The 15458-nt window shown below is 39.1% G+C and overlaps 1 protein-coding gene across 1 annotated transcript in view; it reads left to right on the top strand.

The window, feature by feature from the left end:
* The first annotated feature begins 6504 nt into the window (after positions 1-6504).
* Positions 6505-15458, top strand: part of Capn6 (calpain 6) — a 28080-nt gene continuing 19126 nt past the window's right edge. Inside the window, exons 1-2 of the mRNA XM_005371023.3 lie at positions 6505-6616; positions 12997-13176. Coding sequence (XP_005371080.1) covers positions 13012-13176 — 165 coding nt within the window. The 5' untranslated portion in view covers positions 6505-6616; positions 12997-13011. The remainder of the gene's footprint in view (positions 6617-12996; positions 13177-15458) is intronic.

Below are 15458 nucleotides of genomic sequence, written 5' to 3'. Positions count from 1 at the left end.
AGGTTGGTAAAACTAAATGGAATGCCAGGAAAAAGGACAGAGGGTAAGAGAGAAGCCATGTAGTCCTGCTAGAGATAGATGCCAGAACTTTAGCCAGTAAGCCACACTCATGTGGCGATATACAGATTAATAGAAATGGGCTAAATTAATATGTAAGAGTTAGCCAATAAGAAGCTAGAGCTAATGGGCCAAGCAGTGATTTAATCAATAAAGTTTCTGTGTGGGTCAGGAACTAGCAAGCAGCCTCATTCAACAGTTTGGCACCCAACATGGGGCCACCTAAAATACATTTAAAACCTGAGAGAGTTTGAAAAGAAATTCTAGACACAAAATGACAGAGTTAAGCATGGTGTGGTAGTGGCATTTTCTTGCGTGGGCTCTGTTTGCTAAAAGCAAGCAGAGGCATGGCTCCTTTAAGAAAGATTTTCCTGGTTCAGCATAGCAGTAAAAAAGCCACACTGTTTTGAAATGCTGGCTTTCTGGGCCGTGCTGCCAGCTCAACTTCTGGCTCTTTCAGGAGGTTGAGCATTTAAATGGGATTTGTAAGCAGTGTGTTACAAACTGCTTAGTGGCTCTACATACCATGCTTGGAATTGGGGCAGTGTTCGTGGCTCAGAGGCAGTGAATGGACCTCCTCCTCCATGTCAGATTGGGCAGAACAAGCAGGCAAGTTGTATATGCCCTAGTAATGGTGCAGCTTAAATTTTTAAGAAGTGCTTAGCATTTTAAAAAGCAATTCTGGTCAGAAAATAGTTACAAATATGCAATAAAGACAAATCCAGATAAAAATAACTCTAAATGGGTCACAGTGTTAGATAAATGTACATAGGCTTAGGAGAGAGAAGAAAAAGAGTATAGAGAGTTGGAAAAGAAGTAAATGGCTTAAAAAAACAAAGTCTTTAAAGAGAATACAGACAGTCATATATTAAAGAAATAAATAATAATAAGCCATGTAAAGATGGAAAACACACAGAGAGTATGGATTGTGTATATTATTGTGTTGTCTTTGAATTTTTTTTACTGTGAAGGAGGTAAGTAACCAACATATATATTTTAAAGGTGTATTGATTTCAAAATTTGAGTCTAAGGATATGTTGCTTTGTAAAAGAGGTTCTTTGGTTTCCACAGAAGTAAGGTGAACATCCAAACAGCCTAGGCTCCCACAAAGCCAGTACGTGCAGCAGGATCAAAACCCAGTGCCATTGTTCTTGAGTTCTCAGCAGTTTTCACAGTCCTCATTGTCCGCTATGTTCAGCGAGTCCGGTTTTATCCCATGCTTTTTCAGACCCAGTCCAGCTGGCCTTGGTGAGTTCCCAAAAGAACATCCCCATTGTCTCAGTGTGTGGCTGCACTCCTCGCAGTCCTGGAAGAAGGTGGGAGGTCCTTGGACTCCCCACAGGGCAGGGAACCTGGTCTGCTCTTTGGGCTGATGAGAGAGGGGGAGTTGATTGGGAGAGGGGGAGGGATATGGGAGGCAGTGGCGGTGAAGAGACAGAAATCTTTAATAAATAAATAATAAGCCAGGTGGTGGTGGCACACGCCGTTAATCCCAGCACTTGGGAGGCAGAGGCAGGCAGATCTTTGTGAGTTCGAGACCAGCCTGGTTTACAAGAGCTAGTTCCAGGACAGGCTCCAAAACCACAGAGAAACCCTGTCTCGGAAAACCAAAATAAATAAATAAATAATAATAAAAAAGAAAACCTGTGAATTAATTCTAGACTAATGTGGTTTGATGGACCAAGAGCCCCTGAGAAGTCACCTTGAACACCCCTCAAAAATTACTTTTCCCAATAAACAGCAGGAAGCAGTTTGGGGAAGAACTATGCCCATATTCCCAAACATTGTTTATATTTAAAGGGGGATGTATTACAGGGAATTGCATTGGTAATGGATCTTGGTTTATTGATACAAATTTAAGATCAATTAATTGTATGTTTGTATGTATATTTCTGTTCTTGATTAAGGTATTGTGTTTGTACAGCTCATTTACAAATGTAATGTATAATTATAAAATGTAGATTAAAAGAGAGTCATCTATAATAGTCAAGCATGTAGTTATGTTAATCAGCTTTTCTAGATATATAATTCAGTTAGCTAAGTATTCTTCATGTCTTTAAGAGACCTTCAAAATATCACATTTAAATGTTTTAATAACTTAGGACTTTCCATGACATGAGACACATCTGCTCCTGGCAGCACCAAGCTACTTCAAGAGGAAGATAAGCATCAAGAGGCTCCTTGTGAAGTTGATTAGCCATTTGGGCAAGAAACTGCTATTGCCTGTACTGTTTGACTGGACATGCAGTACCCACAGAGAAAAGACTGCTGAACTTTCCTAAAGGTGAGATTGTCCTTCAGAGTTCCTGCTTCATGAAAGAGTCTGCAAGACATTCTGCGGGGCACAGAAGAAAGTAACTGACAAACAGCCAATACAGGCAGAACTTTCTTTGAAATTTCCCACTTCATGAAAAAGTCTGCTGGGTATTATGGGCCTGTAGGCTGAATATGGATGTCTCAACAGTAGAGAAGAACTTTGGGTGACTATCCGTGTAGCGAAATGTCTCTGTTAATTCTAGAGTTTTGGAAGTTGCTTACAATGCACTCCTTGTTTACTTAGGTAATAATATATCCTTCTGGAGTTTTTGACCTAGTTGAAGAATTTATAGTTATAGTTTTCCTTAATTATGATAAAATAAAGTAGATATAAATATTGTAACTGTTATTTTTGCTTAATACTTGTTTTGTTATATGTAATTTTACTATGTTAAAGTTAAAAATCTCACTTTTTATTTAAACAGAAAAGGGAAGGTGATGTGGTATTCCCTCTGTATGCTGTGAATACCATTGTTGAATAAAGAAACTGCTTTGGGTCTATAGCAGAGCTATAGGGGAACAGAGCTAGGCTGGTAAAACGAAACAGAATGCTAGGAGAAAGGAGGCAGAGTGAGAGAGAAACCATGTAGCCTTGCTGGAGGCAGAACTTTAGCCTGTAAGTCACAGCCATGTGGTGATACACAGATCAATTGAGATGGGTTAAATTAATACGTAAGAGTTAACCAATAAGAACCTAGAGCTAATGGACCAAAAAGTGATTTGATTAATATAGTGTCTGTGTGATTATTTTGGGGCTAAGTGGCTGGGAAATAACAAGCGGTCTCCATCAACAACTGAATGAATAAATGAATCACTTTAGTAATGACAGTGAGATAATTTTTGAGTCTCGGTTCTAAGCACAATATATGAGTTAGATAACTCATTTAATCCTCACACTGATGCTCCAAAATAGGTCTGCCTTTATTCCCATTTTGTAGAGCAGGAAACCATATATCAGAGAAGCTGTGTCTCACCTTAAGGTGTATAAGTAGCATGCAGTGGAACTTGAATTAATAGTTTGTAAGGGAAAACAGGAACATCTAGGATGTCTCTTGACCATTTGTGATGTCAGTGTTACTAAAGATAAGCCGAGTAGTCTGTGAAGCAAATCCAAGGTTCTTTATTTTTTGTTTTCACGTCCTTTTCCCAGAGGTCCATCCTCAATCTCCTCTATTATCCCTACTGACACATATATACATTACTTCCTCCTTCCTACTGGAATTGTACTCATTGTTTAAAATTCAGTTAAAAAATCCTACTTGTTTTTACAAAGCCTTCCTTATATACTCTCACTAGAAAAGCCCTCCTACTTTGAAACTCCTAGCTGTCATAGACCATACTAATTAATTGGTACTTGAAAACTGCACAGCACTGTGGTGAAGATCCAGGCTGCAGAGTTAAATAGCAGAAGGTCAATTTAAATCCCAGCTCTGTCAATTTACTAGGTGTATGATGTGGGTAAGTTACTTAATCTCTCTACCAAGGAGTATGATCTTTGAACTGGAATGAGAATTAAAGTCCAAGATAGACGAGGAGATAACAAGAGAGTCTGTGGCTGCCTTCAATGAATTCAAGTTTCCAAACCCAGACAAATTACACCTGAAGCTACTGAGAATTTACAGATGTCGTCATAGTGACAGTCTTAATAGACTTTGAGTAACTGTGGCCAGGGGAAGAGGTATGAGGAGCAAAGAAGCACATAGCTTATTTTTTATGAAGGTGGGTAGTGGTGGGGTGAATATAAATCTTGGAAACATGAGACCAGTGAGAATGTCATTGGTCCTTGGCAAAAGTATAGAATGCACTATTAAGCAGGTCTTTTGTGAGCTTTAAAGAGAGAAGAAATAACTAGAGGTAAGCATGAGCTCACAAAAGCAAGTCATGCCTAACTAAGCCCATTTCCCTTCTGAAACGGTATCCACAATGGGAAGATGATAGGAACACCATGTCCTAGGGTATCTGCATTTCAGCAGGATTATTTGGAAGGTCTTTTACATAGTTATAAAGATGGAAATGAGAGCTAAAGCTTGCATGGATTGTTTCAAGTTTGAACAAGCTTGTTAAAAGTGATTGCTAATGAAGAGGGGACTCTAAGGTGGCACTTAGTTTATCCTATACATTGTCTCATTCGATGCATTCATTAGATGTGCTAATAAAAACTTACTAGTGTAGAAAATGTATTCTCTTTTATATGTATAGAATACAGAGATACATGAATGCACACATATCTGTAGAGTACACCTCTGGTCATATGGTACCAACTTCCTCAAATACTCATTTAAGGGTGTAATAATGAAAGAAAAGTTTGGGAAAAGGTATAGATTGAGATACATAAGGAGATGGACTAGCTCACCATGGAAGTTAAATATATAGTCAATTGTACAAATGAACAATGAAGCACACAATAAGAGTTCATGCAAGAAATCGCAGAAGGTTTTAATTAAGATACAAACTCCACGCAGATCGGTTTTATGTCTAAAAGACAGCAAGCACAGAAAAAGACCTGGAGACCATATCTTCTGACGCATGATATAGAAGACTTAAGGATTCTTCTCTGAGCAGGGATGGATTGCTAGAGCTTCTAAATGGCTTCTGGGTAAAAGAGGAATTAGAAATAGTTTGCATGGTGCCAAAGTTTATTTAATCTAAGGACAATGATTTAACAATGGGAATGGCCAAATATAGACTAAACAGCTTTGCATAGGGCTGAGTTTTCCAGATTATCTTGAGGCTATTTCTGCACAGAGCAAGAGGATGGATATCTTTTCATGTTAATGTTCAGATTTTATGATTTCCTAGTTATTTGAAAATATGGACACTGAAATGATGGCTGAAGATAAGCCCAGACCAAACATCCTCTTTTGATTTCAATGCCAAAATCCTACATACATCAGAGTTGTTTAAGAAATAGCTCACTCTTGAGCCAAATTGGGTGACAATATTTAAATGCCTAATTCTCCTGGGCTCTGGTATTTTGTATTGACCCCTCTATATTGATTTTTATCTTGCATAAAAAGACACAGAGGAAAATGTCAAGGGATACGTTTCAGAGATTTAGTTATAGAAATGTTCAGATCTGTTTCATGAAAAAATATTGGTTTGGAGCTAGTGAGCAGGGAAAGCATACTTTCTCTCCCTCTCTTTTGCTCCACCCTCTCCTTCCCTCAAACCCTCCCTCTTCGTTTCTTAGATCTTCAACTAACCAGAATAAGGATTGCCAAAGGGGGAGAGAGAGAAAAGGTATTAATTTTTGGTGCAATAGTAAACAGCACACTGAGCATGAAACCTGTTGAATGAGATGATGTTTAAATTTTGTGAACATGAAATTGAGAACAAAAATCATAAGCATCATATCCTTTAAACTGTGTCTCAATAAAAATATCAAGAAAGGGGGATCAGGGCCTCAAGTAGGAGTCAACATAGTTATTTTACAGGGGGCTGAGCACGCCTCTAACACTTTTTGGTTGGCTTTTCACAGCAAACAGTTATTTGCTTTGCTTTTTACCCAGCACTGCTTGGCAGCATCTCGACACTGTACTGTTGCTAGAAACCGGACTTCTAGCAGCTGCCATGGAATCAAACTCTGTTCACCTCCCTTCTCTCTGCTCCTGGCCAAATGTTATTTGCTCTTTCACAAAGTGACCATTATGTCCCTGCATCCTATTAGGTGCCCTTTCATTTCCATTTGGTGCCTAGGTCCTCATTGCAATCATAGAAGTGCCTATTAGGACCACGTCTGCACCCTAGCTCACTATAACTTTGCCAACATTTGAACATGTTTGTTCTCCATGTCCTCTCTCTCTAGTAATGTCCATGTCTGCAGTTTTCTCCCCCTGGGACAGAGGAGTTAGAAACATATCAGACCCATTTCCTGAAAGTCCAATTTCTCCTTGAAACAGAAAGGCCTTTCAAATGTGGCTTTCTGGGTTTTCCAATTTGCTGGTGGGTGGATCTGGAGTGGGCATCCCATCTGCACATCTGGCAGGGACGCCTTCCAGATTTTCCTTGTGACTCAGGATCAGTTTCTGAGTGCTGGGCGGGGTAAAAGCTCCTGAAGTTGCTGTGAGGCACCTCCCCCTGTGAGCAGAGCTTGGTACAGCCCAAATAGTTTTCAGGTTAAGAAAGCCAGAATCTTTGTTCAGCTGCACTGGCTGAGCAGACTCACTGGGGTTACCTGGCTAAGAGCAGCAGCAGCACCAACAGCATCTGCAGCAGCAGCAGCAGGGCTCCTGAGAGAACTCAGGTGAGTAGAGCGTGTGTCTACAGAGTTAGTTTAAAATTTTATTTTCTGAGATGTAGCATCTAAGAGACTCAAAGGAACTTCAGATTTAGTTATTCAAACTTTGCGTCTTTGAATGTTATGGCTTGTCTGGATCTAACTTGTGTACGCATGTGCATATGTACATTAGAAGCAGTTTTAAAACTTCAAAAAAAAAAGAGGGGGGATTTTAGGGAGCTGGATGCAGTGATGTTGGTAGGGCAGCCAAGCAATTTTCTATGTTATGTGCTGTTCATAAACACTTGGTAAACAAGGACAAATCTGGGAGAAGAGTGGGAGGAGAGAAATTAGATGGCTGGCAGTTTCTGCTGACCAAAGTTATAGGTGAAGCAGTGAAATTCAGGCACAATCTTGGAAGCACACTGTGTGCCCACAGCCTGTAATCCCTTGAAGTGGGGTGCATGGGCCATGGGCTACTGCACAATGGAGCGTGGCAGCCGGAGCTATCTTAACTCCTTGTCTGCACAGTCAGGAGACCTTTCTGCTCTGGTGACAGGTTGATCTTGGCTATTCTATTATCAGCCCCTGGGCCTAGTTTAGTTTCCCTCTGATTCTATCTTTGGTTTAAATTTTGAATTACAGTCCAGGTTCCATCCTCCACCCGGCCCTACTACACTCTTGCTGGGGCTTAACTGGGCTGCCTGGCCAGGGCTGCCTTCAGCCATGGTCAGGGAAAGGGAGCTGCCACACATTGCAATGGAAACAAGTGGGCGTGAGGATTTCAAACTAGAAGTTTGGTGAAAAGCACATCGGAAAAGTCAGACAATTCTACTGTTCTGCCTGCCACAGCAAAATGCGTCCTGGTTTCTATTAATGTTTTATTAAACTTCAGCAAATGCTTCGTTTATTAATCTTTGTTGTGAAATTACAGGCTCTTTATGGTCTGAATGAAGAAACAAAATTGGGGTGGGGGTTGCTAATTAACTCTCTCGTTCCCTGGGTGTTTCTCATTTGTGTGTGCATGTGTTTATGCGTTTGAGTGTGTGTGAGAGAGAGACACATTCCTGCATGTATGAATGCAAGCACATACACTCATATGTACACATATGCACTCATGTGCACGGGTGTGCACAAATGTGTGAGAATACTTTGAGTTTCAACAGAATTCTTTATTCATCATTAGTGCTTTCATTGGTCCAGGGGACAGCTTAAATATTTACATAGTCAGGAATAGGTTAAAAAACAGACTTTTTATATATCCTTGCAAGTTTTCAATTTCTAAATTAAAAGCAGAAAACAGCCTTCTTGTGACCCCAAAACAGTTACTTTGATTAGCCTTGATTTGAAATCATATTTGCCTTCTGACAGCTTGTACTTCAAAAACAAGACTCCTACGTGAATTCTTGCAAAAAGAATAAAATGAGAATGTTCAAAAGAAATGTCTTGCTTCCAGTTTTGTGTCTTAGTCCACAGTTCTTCTTTCTTGTTTCAAAATAGAATCTTGGTGAAAGAGTCAGTAGGTTTCAGTTTTAGTGGCAACTCTGGTACTATGCAACCCTGGTAAAGCCGCTCCACTGTACAGTGAAAGAAAGCCGTTGTACGAACTGGCTTTTAAAAGTCCTTCCAGAAAAACATTCTATAAAAATCAGAATTACATTCTCAAAGGACTGTAAAATTAGACTTTTAGGATAAGCTTAGTCAGCCAAGAGAGCAAGTCAGCCAAAAATGGGAGATGGAACAGGGAGTAAAGAGTGACAGAGGGGCCATTTTCTATAGGTCTTTTAAATGTCAATGTGTGTTTTATTTTAAGCATGTGATCATATTTCCTGTTTCTAAGAAATGAGATTTAATATGCTAAAATTAAACACTCCCTAATACAACTGCTATATGTTAATATATTTTTAACAATCAAAAAGTACACTCACATACTTTATTTCATTAGCTCTTCCAAATAATGCCCTGAGATGCGCAGGGCAACCATCATATTCCGGTTGTGCCTATGGGGAAACTGAGGGTAAAACACGCTATCTAAAGTAAGTGAGGAAAAAAAAATAAAGTAAGTGAGGGCATTGGGGGGGGGGCTTGATTGTGAATCTCCTGACTACGCATGATCTTGGTATGATTTTGATTTTCTTTCTTTGAACACAGTTTTCTCTCCAGATAGAGTAAATCTGTCCTGTGGAAGACAGGAGAGTTGATCAGGAGAGCATTAGGCTCCTTTTAGATCCTAGAATGTCTAGCCAAAACCTCGAGTCTCAACAACTACATCTAAGTTCCCTGGCAGATATGTGACCACAGATGCAAGATACGATTCTACTTCTGCAAAAATGGAAAGCACCGGTTTCTGTGTAGCATGTGGATGCTGAATTTTATTCTTCCCATCAAAGCCCAACAAATGTCCCCCATCACCCCCAGTAGTGGGGATAAGATTATATAGAGTGGACAGAGTTAGGTCTCCTGTACTCAATTGCCTGCCCCCCCCTGCTTTTTGTTTTACCTCTAAATTTTGTAGAATAAAGGAAAGAAGGGAGCCAGAGGCAGTATGATCAGAGCCATACTTTCTTGCTTTATGCCCTCATCTACTCACTTGAATCCAAAGAAATTTTGTGCTCACAAATCTGAACTCTTTTTATCAATGTTGTTTTCAAATTAATTTGGTGTCTGTTTTAAGGCTGATCCACAGTTAAAAAAATAAATGATTTTCCACTAAGAATCTGCCTGGCTCCTCAAAGCTTCAACTCCGACAAGCTGCAAAGGCCTTTTCTCCTAGCTGTAGCCTTGTGTTCCATGTGGCAGGCTCCCTCCATTTTCCCCTGGCTGTTTCCAACTTCCCACATGCTGAGCCTGCCCCATCCATTGTCTTGGTAGACAGTGTCCCTCGCATTCTTTCTTTAGACAGTGGATCTGAATTCTAATAATTCTGCCTAGGGCGATTACCTCAATGATAAGCCTGCAGTTTGTTCTGCCTATCCACAATCACCGCTTGCCTTCAGCCCTCAAGTCGCTCTTCAGAATGGTTCTTATTCCAGAGGTTACCTAGAGATTTGAGGGTTTTATTTAAAATCTCCAGCTTTTATCTTTGTCTATCACCTTTCCTAATGTGTGATCTTAATTTAATGGCCATTTCCTCCATGCCACCACCTGGTGCAGTGGAAGAGTAAGAAAGAAACATTTCTGTCTCCACACACTTCTGCTCGGACAGAGAAAATTGTGCATAATTATGCCAGTCTATACATTTCTGGGTTTCACATTTTCTGAGGGTTAGCTAATGAGCCTTCAGATAGAAAGGGTTTGGATTCTCACATGATCATTAAACCATGGAAATAAAGAACCTTTTCAATACCTACCAAGGCAATAAATTCTAGGCAGAATTCCTCAAAGTTGGGCATCATGTTTGCTTTGGAGGATTTTTCTCATTTGAACTACAAAATCCTTTCTCTAAAAAATACAGTGGCAAAAAGATGAAGTGTGGTATAAGGGAAAACCACACACCAGTCCTGGTATTTCACAGGCTGGGGTTTGAATCGGTCTTGCCAGTTTCTAACTACTGTTTCTCTGAGTTGCCATTTTTGAGAGTACAAAACGAAGGGCACAGGCTGTGTCTTACAAATCATGGCCACTGCAAAGGAAGAGCATGCGAGATAAATGGAACAATGCACATTTCAAATAATTTATCACAGAAACATTGATTTTTCTTCTTAAGACAGTTATCTATTTGACAAATGTCTGTACAATGTTGAGGTGTTAAACGAGGTGCCTAGGAATAAGAATTTTAATGCATATTTTGCAACCACGGGGTGTTTTCTACTTATTTAAAATTGGTTAACACTAATCATCTCAGTAGTTATAGTTATAGCTTAAGGGAGAAAAATACATATCTCTGGTCTCATGATAAAAATCCTGATATACAAAGAGATCAAGGTCATAGAGCAAATGGAAAACAGTTGCCTTATTATTTAGTCAGCAATGGGGATTATTTAGTCAGCAATGGGGTCAATTCTACTGTATAAATCAAACAGGATTTATAGCTATAATTGTACCCCCAGTGAAAGTTCAAATACATGTTTCTCCATGAGTCACTAAAATGCAAGCATCTTCATGCAAAAGGCATTCATTCTATTAAGATTTGACCCATCAATATCAGCTATACCCTTTGTCTCTGAAATAACCTATTTGGAACATAGTGTGGTTTATTATTTCTTTGGTTTTATTTTAGGTGTGTGTGTGTGTGTGTGTGTGTGTGTGTGTGTGTGTAAAAACAGCTTATGGGTGCCAGTTCTTTTTTTACACTTTGTAGTTCTCGGGGGATTGAACTCAGTTCACCAGTCTTGCCAGCAAGTGCCCTTCTCCAATGAGCCATCTCGCCAGCCCTAATTTGTTTTTGTCTTTAAATCAAACATAATTTTGTTGAATTGATGCCGCTTCTGTGTTTAGACAGGCTCTCTTTGTAATAAATTCCTCTTGTAAGCTTTTGTGAGTCTTACTATTAGACTGATTAGCAAAGGAGACTTTGTGAGGGCACATGGCTTTCCTGGGCAAGAAATACCCATTTATCCAGAACGTTCAGGCAGTAGGAGGTTCTGGCAACTAAATGTCCTAATTGCCTCAGACTGCCCCATATTTACAGCACCCAGTCTCTGGCAATCCACCAAATCTTCTAGGGAAAGCAAGAAGCTCGGGGTTATTTGCTGTAACTTTGAACACACATGAAAATTAGAGTTCTTTTGTAATAGGCTCTGAAAAGGAGCCTGGGCAAACACTCAGGTTGGCTCTGATGTTTAACTGAGAATTATTATTGATGCCACAAATGCTTCCAAATACATTGAAACACATTAATATCTAAAACAAGAGAGCAGACTTAAAGCTGGTTACCCCAAAGCACTCGGTGTTTTGTAGAGGTTCCACACTCCTTAATTTGAAAAACAATTGGCAATAAATAAGGCTCTGGAAAACATTGTGGTTATGTTCAATATCTTAATATTTGAATTAAGAGAAAGGACAAGTTTCTTACACATATCTTGCAGATAACTGTGCCATAAAATAACATTGAGAAATTAGATTCAAATATTTATGGTTTTTAATCGGGGAAACTGTTTCATCATGACACACTGCACGGCAATAATAAAGGGCATGCAAAGACCTAGCAGACAGGTATTATTGACATTTCGACTTTTATAAAAGAATAAATGCCACAGGAGTGCCCGGGATAGGGCTTGCTTGGGGAGCAATGTGATGGCTGTAAAAGCATGGAGACTGTGGTAGCACACATGTGGAACTCCAGCGCACTAATACAGCCAATTTAGGGCTTTGCTTTTTGTTCTTTCTTCTTGAAAATTTCATTCATTCTTTTTTAGAACTCTGAACCATAGGGTTTTATTTTTGGTTTTAATTGTACTGGGTTCATAAAATCATGGAAATAAAGGTTTAATGCAGTTGACACCATAAAAATTTCACAATATCTTTTCATTTACTGTGACATAGAAAGATCTATTATCACTACAAAGCTATTTAAAATCAAATTTTCCTTTTGAATTATCTTCATACAAACCAATTATTAAGAATATTTAAGTGCAGTCTTCCAGATTTTGTATAAAAAAACCCCACTATATTAATTTTGTTTAGCTAGGTGGCATTTCCTTTTAATGTTTTTTTTTTTCAAAGAAAAGGAAGAAATAGTGTATTTTATTGCTGCGGGGTAAAAACCTATAGTCCATCAAATTAATGAATTGAATTTCAAGTCTGACTTTTGATTTTAAAATCTGCAAATGATTTTACACTTTGAAGGGGAAAAAAAGACCACATAATCTTTATATCTTTTTATGTGTGTTTGGAGGCCATCTGCTGAGCTCTGTTTCTCACATTAGCCTCCTTGGCCAATAGTAAAACAGACGAGCTCTTTAAATGATAAAACAAGAGTGGTTGTGTAAAAGGACTTGTTAGAATTGAAAAGGCTATTTCCACCCCATGCATCAATGGCACAGCTTTCCCAGACACTGACTCATTCCAAACATGGTAAAGTGACACTATTGCCTTTATGGTCAAATTTCAACTGAACTTTTCTGAGCTCTTCCATGTGAGTATAAATGGAAAATTACCTTTTACATTTCAATGACTTATGCTTAGCTGACAATCTTCGCATCTCTTTTTTATTTTCCCATGAAACTGTTAAAGTACATGTTGTCCCATTTGGCAGATAAAAAAACCAAGGTCCTCAAATGGTTAAGTGTTTGCCCAGGGCCTAATATTTAGCTGAACTTTGTCTCTTCTTTTCTTGAACGTAGTGTCTTTGCCTCAGTCCGAAGGCTCTAGGAGGAAGCCACTGCAACAACTGATATTTGTGCAATTCCGGAGAATCCTTGAAAGACCTGAGAAGTTCCTCCAAGTAATAATTTTTGTCATTCTAGACATAGTTGGATAACATGGGTCCTCCTCTGAAGCTCTTCAAAAACCAGAAGTACCAAGAACTGAAGCAGGAATGCGTCAAAGATGGCCGGCTTTTCTGTGACCCCACCTTCCTACCAGAGAATGATTCTCTGTTTTTCAACCGGCTGCTTCCAGGAAAGGTTGTGTGGAAGCGTCCTCAGGTAACTCATTTTTCTGTCTCCTTGTTCTACCTCTGATTCAAAACTCTACCTTACCCATTTTTTTTACTCACATTGACCTACTCTTTAGAAAAATTGAAAGCCAGTCTTCTTTCTTCCTTTCTTTCACTATTGCTCTCTCTTTCTCTCTGTTGAGTTATAATTAACAAATAGAAAATACACGGATGTTTTCATATGCCTATGCAATTTAAGATGACTAACATAAATAAGTTGACATATCCATTATCTCACACACAGGTAGAATTAAAGCAGGCTTTAGCTTGAAGAGACTAAAAGTGTAGTCAATTAGTCATATAAAACATGCAACAGCAGAAAAAGAAATATACTATGCTTATATGTTTAGAACTTCATTTGAGTAAACATTGCAATCCAAAAAGAAACTATACTCTTGTCTCTTTAGTTAGATGCCTGTCGTACTAATTTATGGATAATCTCAGATCAGTGAGGCCAATATCTTTTTATACAGTGAGCATCAGTGAAAGAATTTCTATGTAGAGAAGGCAGAGCTTGTCTTGGGGGAGGGAGTCTTGTGAACTGTTTATTAGATCTTATCCACAGTATTAGCCAATGGGATTTACATATGACTTCAGCCTTTCAATGCTCATTAACATTAACTACTCTCTCACAGCAGGGTTCCACAACTCTTCATAAGCTGTATATGAATTAGAGCTCTGTGTATACTGTGATATAGTGGTATAGTCTGGAGAGTAATTAGCAACTTTGCTTTATCAAGCGTTATGGCTAGACAGAAGGACAATCTATTAAAGCTCCTTCCCAAAGATGATGTATATGGGCCATAGTGAAATAACGTAAAGGGCAAGGACCTGAAGACTTCGTGTGTAAAGAGATGTCTTTTTATAGATGGCTATAAAACACATTAGTTACCAACTCAATGTTTTCATCTTTAAGGAGTCAGCAATTATTTTGTTGTAATTTCTACCAAATAAACTCATAAAAGGTATAAAGAATTGCTTTGCTTTAGTTCTTACACATTGCCACCAGGTGGTGCCAAGATACATTGGCTTCAATGTCTTTTTTTTTCTGTTACACTTGAAGAAAGGGATGGAACCAAGTGAAGTCTTGAAGTCTTTTCTTTAATATTATGCTTTTTATGAAGAATCAAAGGCTTTAGGCCTAGATGTCCTAGTGACTAGTGTAGACTCACATGAATGGCAACCATTAAAAGTATGAGACTGGAGCTTGGAAGTGTTACTTGTAGTAGTAGGAGGGAGGAGTAAACAGAACAGAATGCTGGGAGAAAGAAGCTGAATCAGAGAGTCACCATGATTCTCCCACTCCAGGCAGACACAGGATAAGATCATTACTGGTAAGCCAGGTCGTGGGCTATACAGATTAACAGAAATGGGTTAGATTAATATGTAAGAGCTAGCCAATAAGAAACTGAAACTAATTGGCCAGGCAGTGTTTAAAAGAATACAGTTTCCGTGGCACCAAATAGAGAAAAAGGGGAAATGGTGTGGGAGTGATTTCTTATTAATAAAGAAACTGCCTAGGCCCCTTGATAGGCCAACCCTTAGGTGGGTGGAGTAAAAAGAACAGAATGCTGGGAGAAAGAAGCTGAATCAGAGAGTCGCCATGATTCTCCCACTCCAGACAGATGCAGGTTAAGATCATTACTGGTAAACCAGCTCGTGGGCTACACAGATTAATAGAAATGGGTTAGATTAATATATAAGAGCTAGCCAATAAGAAACTGAAACTAATTGGCCAAGCAGTGTTTAAAAGAATACAGTTTCCTTGTAATTATTTCCGGGCATAAGCTAGCCAAGCAGGCGGCCGGGTGCTGGGGACGCAGCCCGCCTCTGTTATTACAACAGTACCTCGGCAATAAAGCAGAGGTTCAATTCCCTGTATCAAAAATAAGAAAAGAAAGAAATTACAAGGCTGGGAGAAATCTCCATTTCTAAGCCTGTAAGTTGTTGACACCTCTGCAGATGACTTTTCTCGCCTGCAATAGAAATCTGGGAAAGATGAGTAGAATTCATTAGCTGGTGTTTTGGGATACAAAGATGTAAGATTTCCTACTTCTTAAAAATATTTTGAGAGAGAGAAAGATAGAAATAGATAGATAGATAGATAGATAGATAGATAGATAGATAGATAGATAGATAGATAGATAGATAGATAGATCTTGCCGGGCAGTGGTGGCCCACGCCTGTAATCCCAGCACTTGGGAGGCAGAGGCAGGCGGATCTCTGTGAGTTCGAGACCAGCCTGGTCTACAGAGGGAGTTCCAGGACAGG

Source organism: Microtus ochrogaster, unplaced genomic scaffold (assembly GCF_000317375.1).
Source record: "Microtus ochrogaster isolate Prairie Vole_2 unplaced genomic scaffold, MicOch1.0 UNK92, whole genome shotgun sequence".
Classification (NCBI taxonomy): domain Eukaryota; kingdom Metazoa; phylum Chordata; class Mammalia; order Rodentia; family Cricetidae; genus Microtus; species Microtus ochrogaster.
This window is presented reverse-complemented; position numbering and strand designations above follow the sequence as displayed.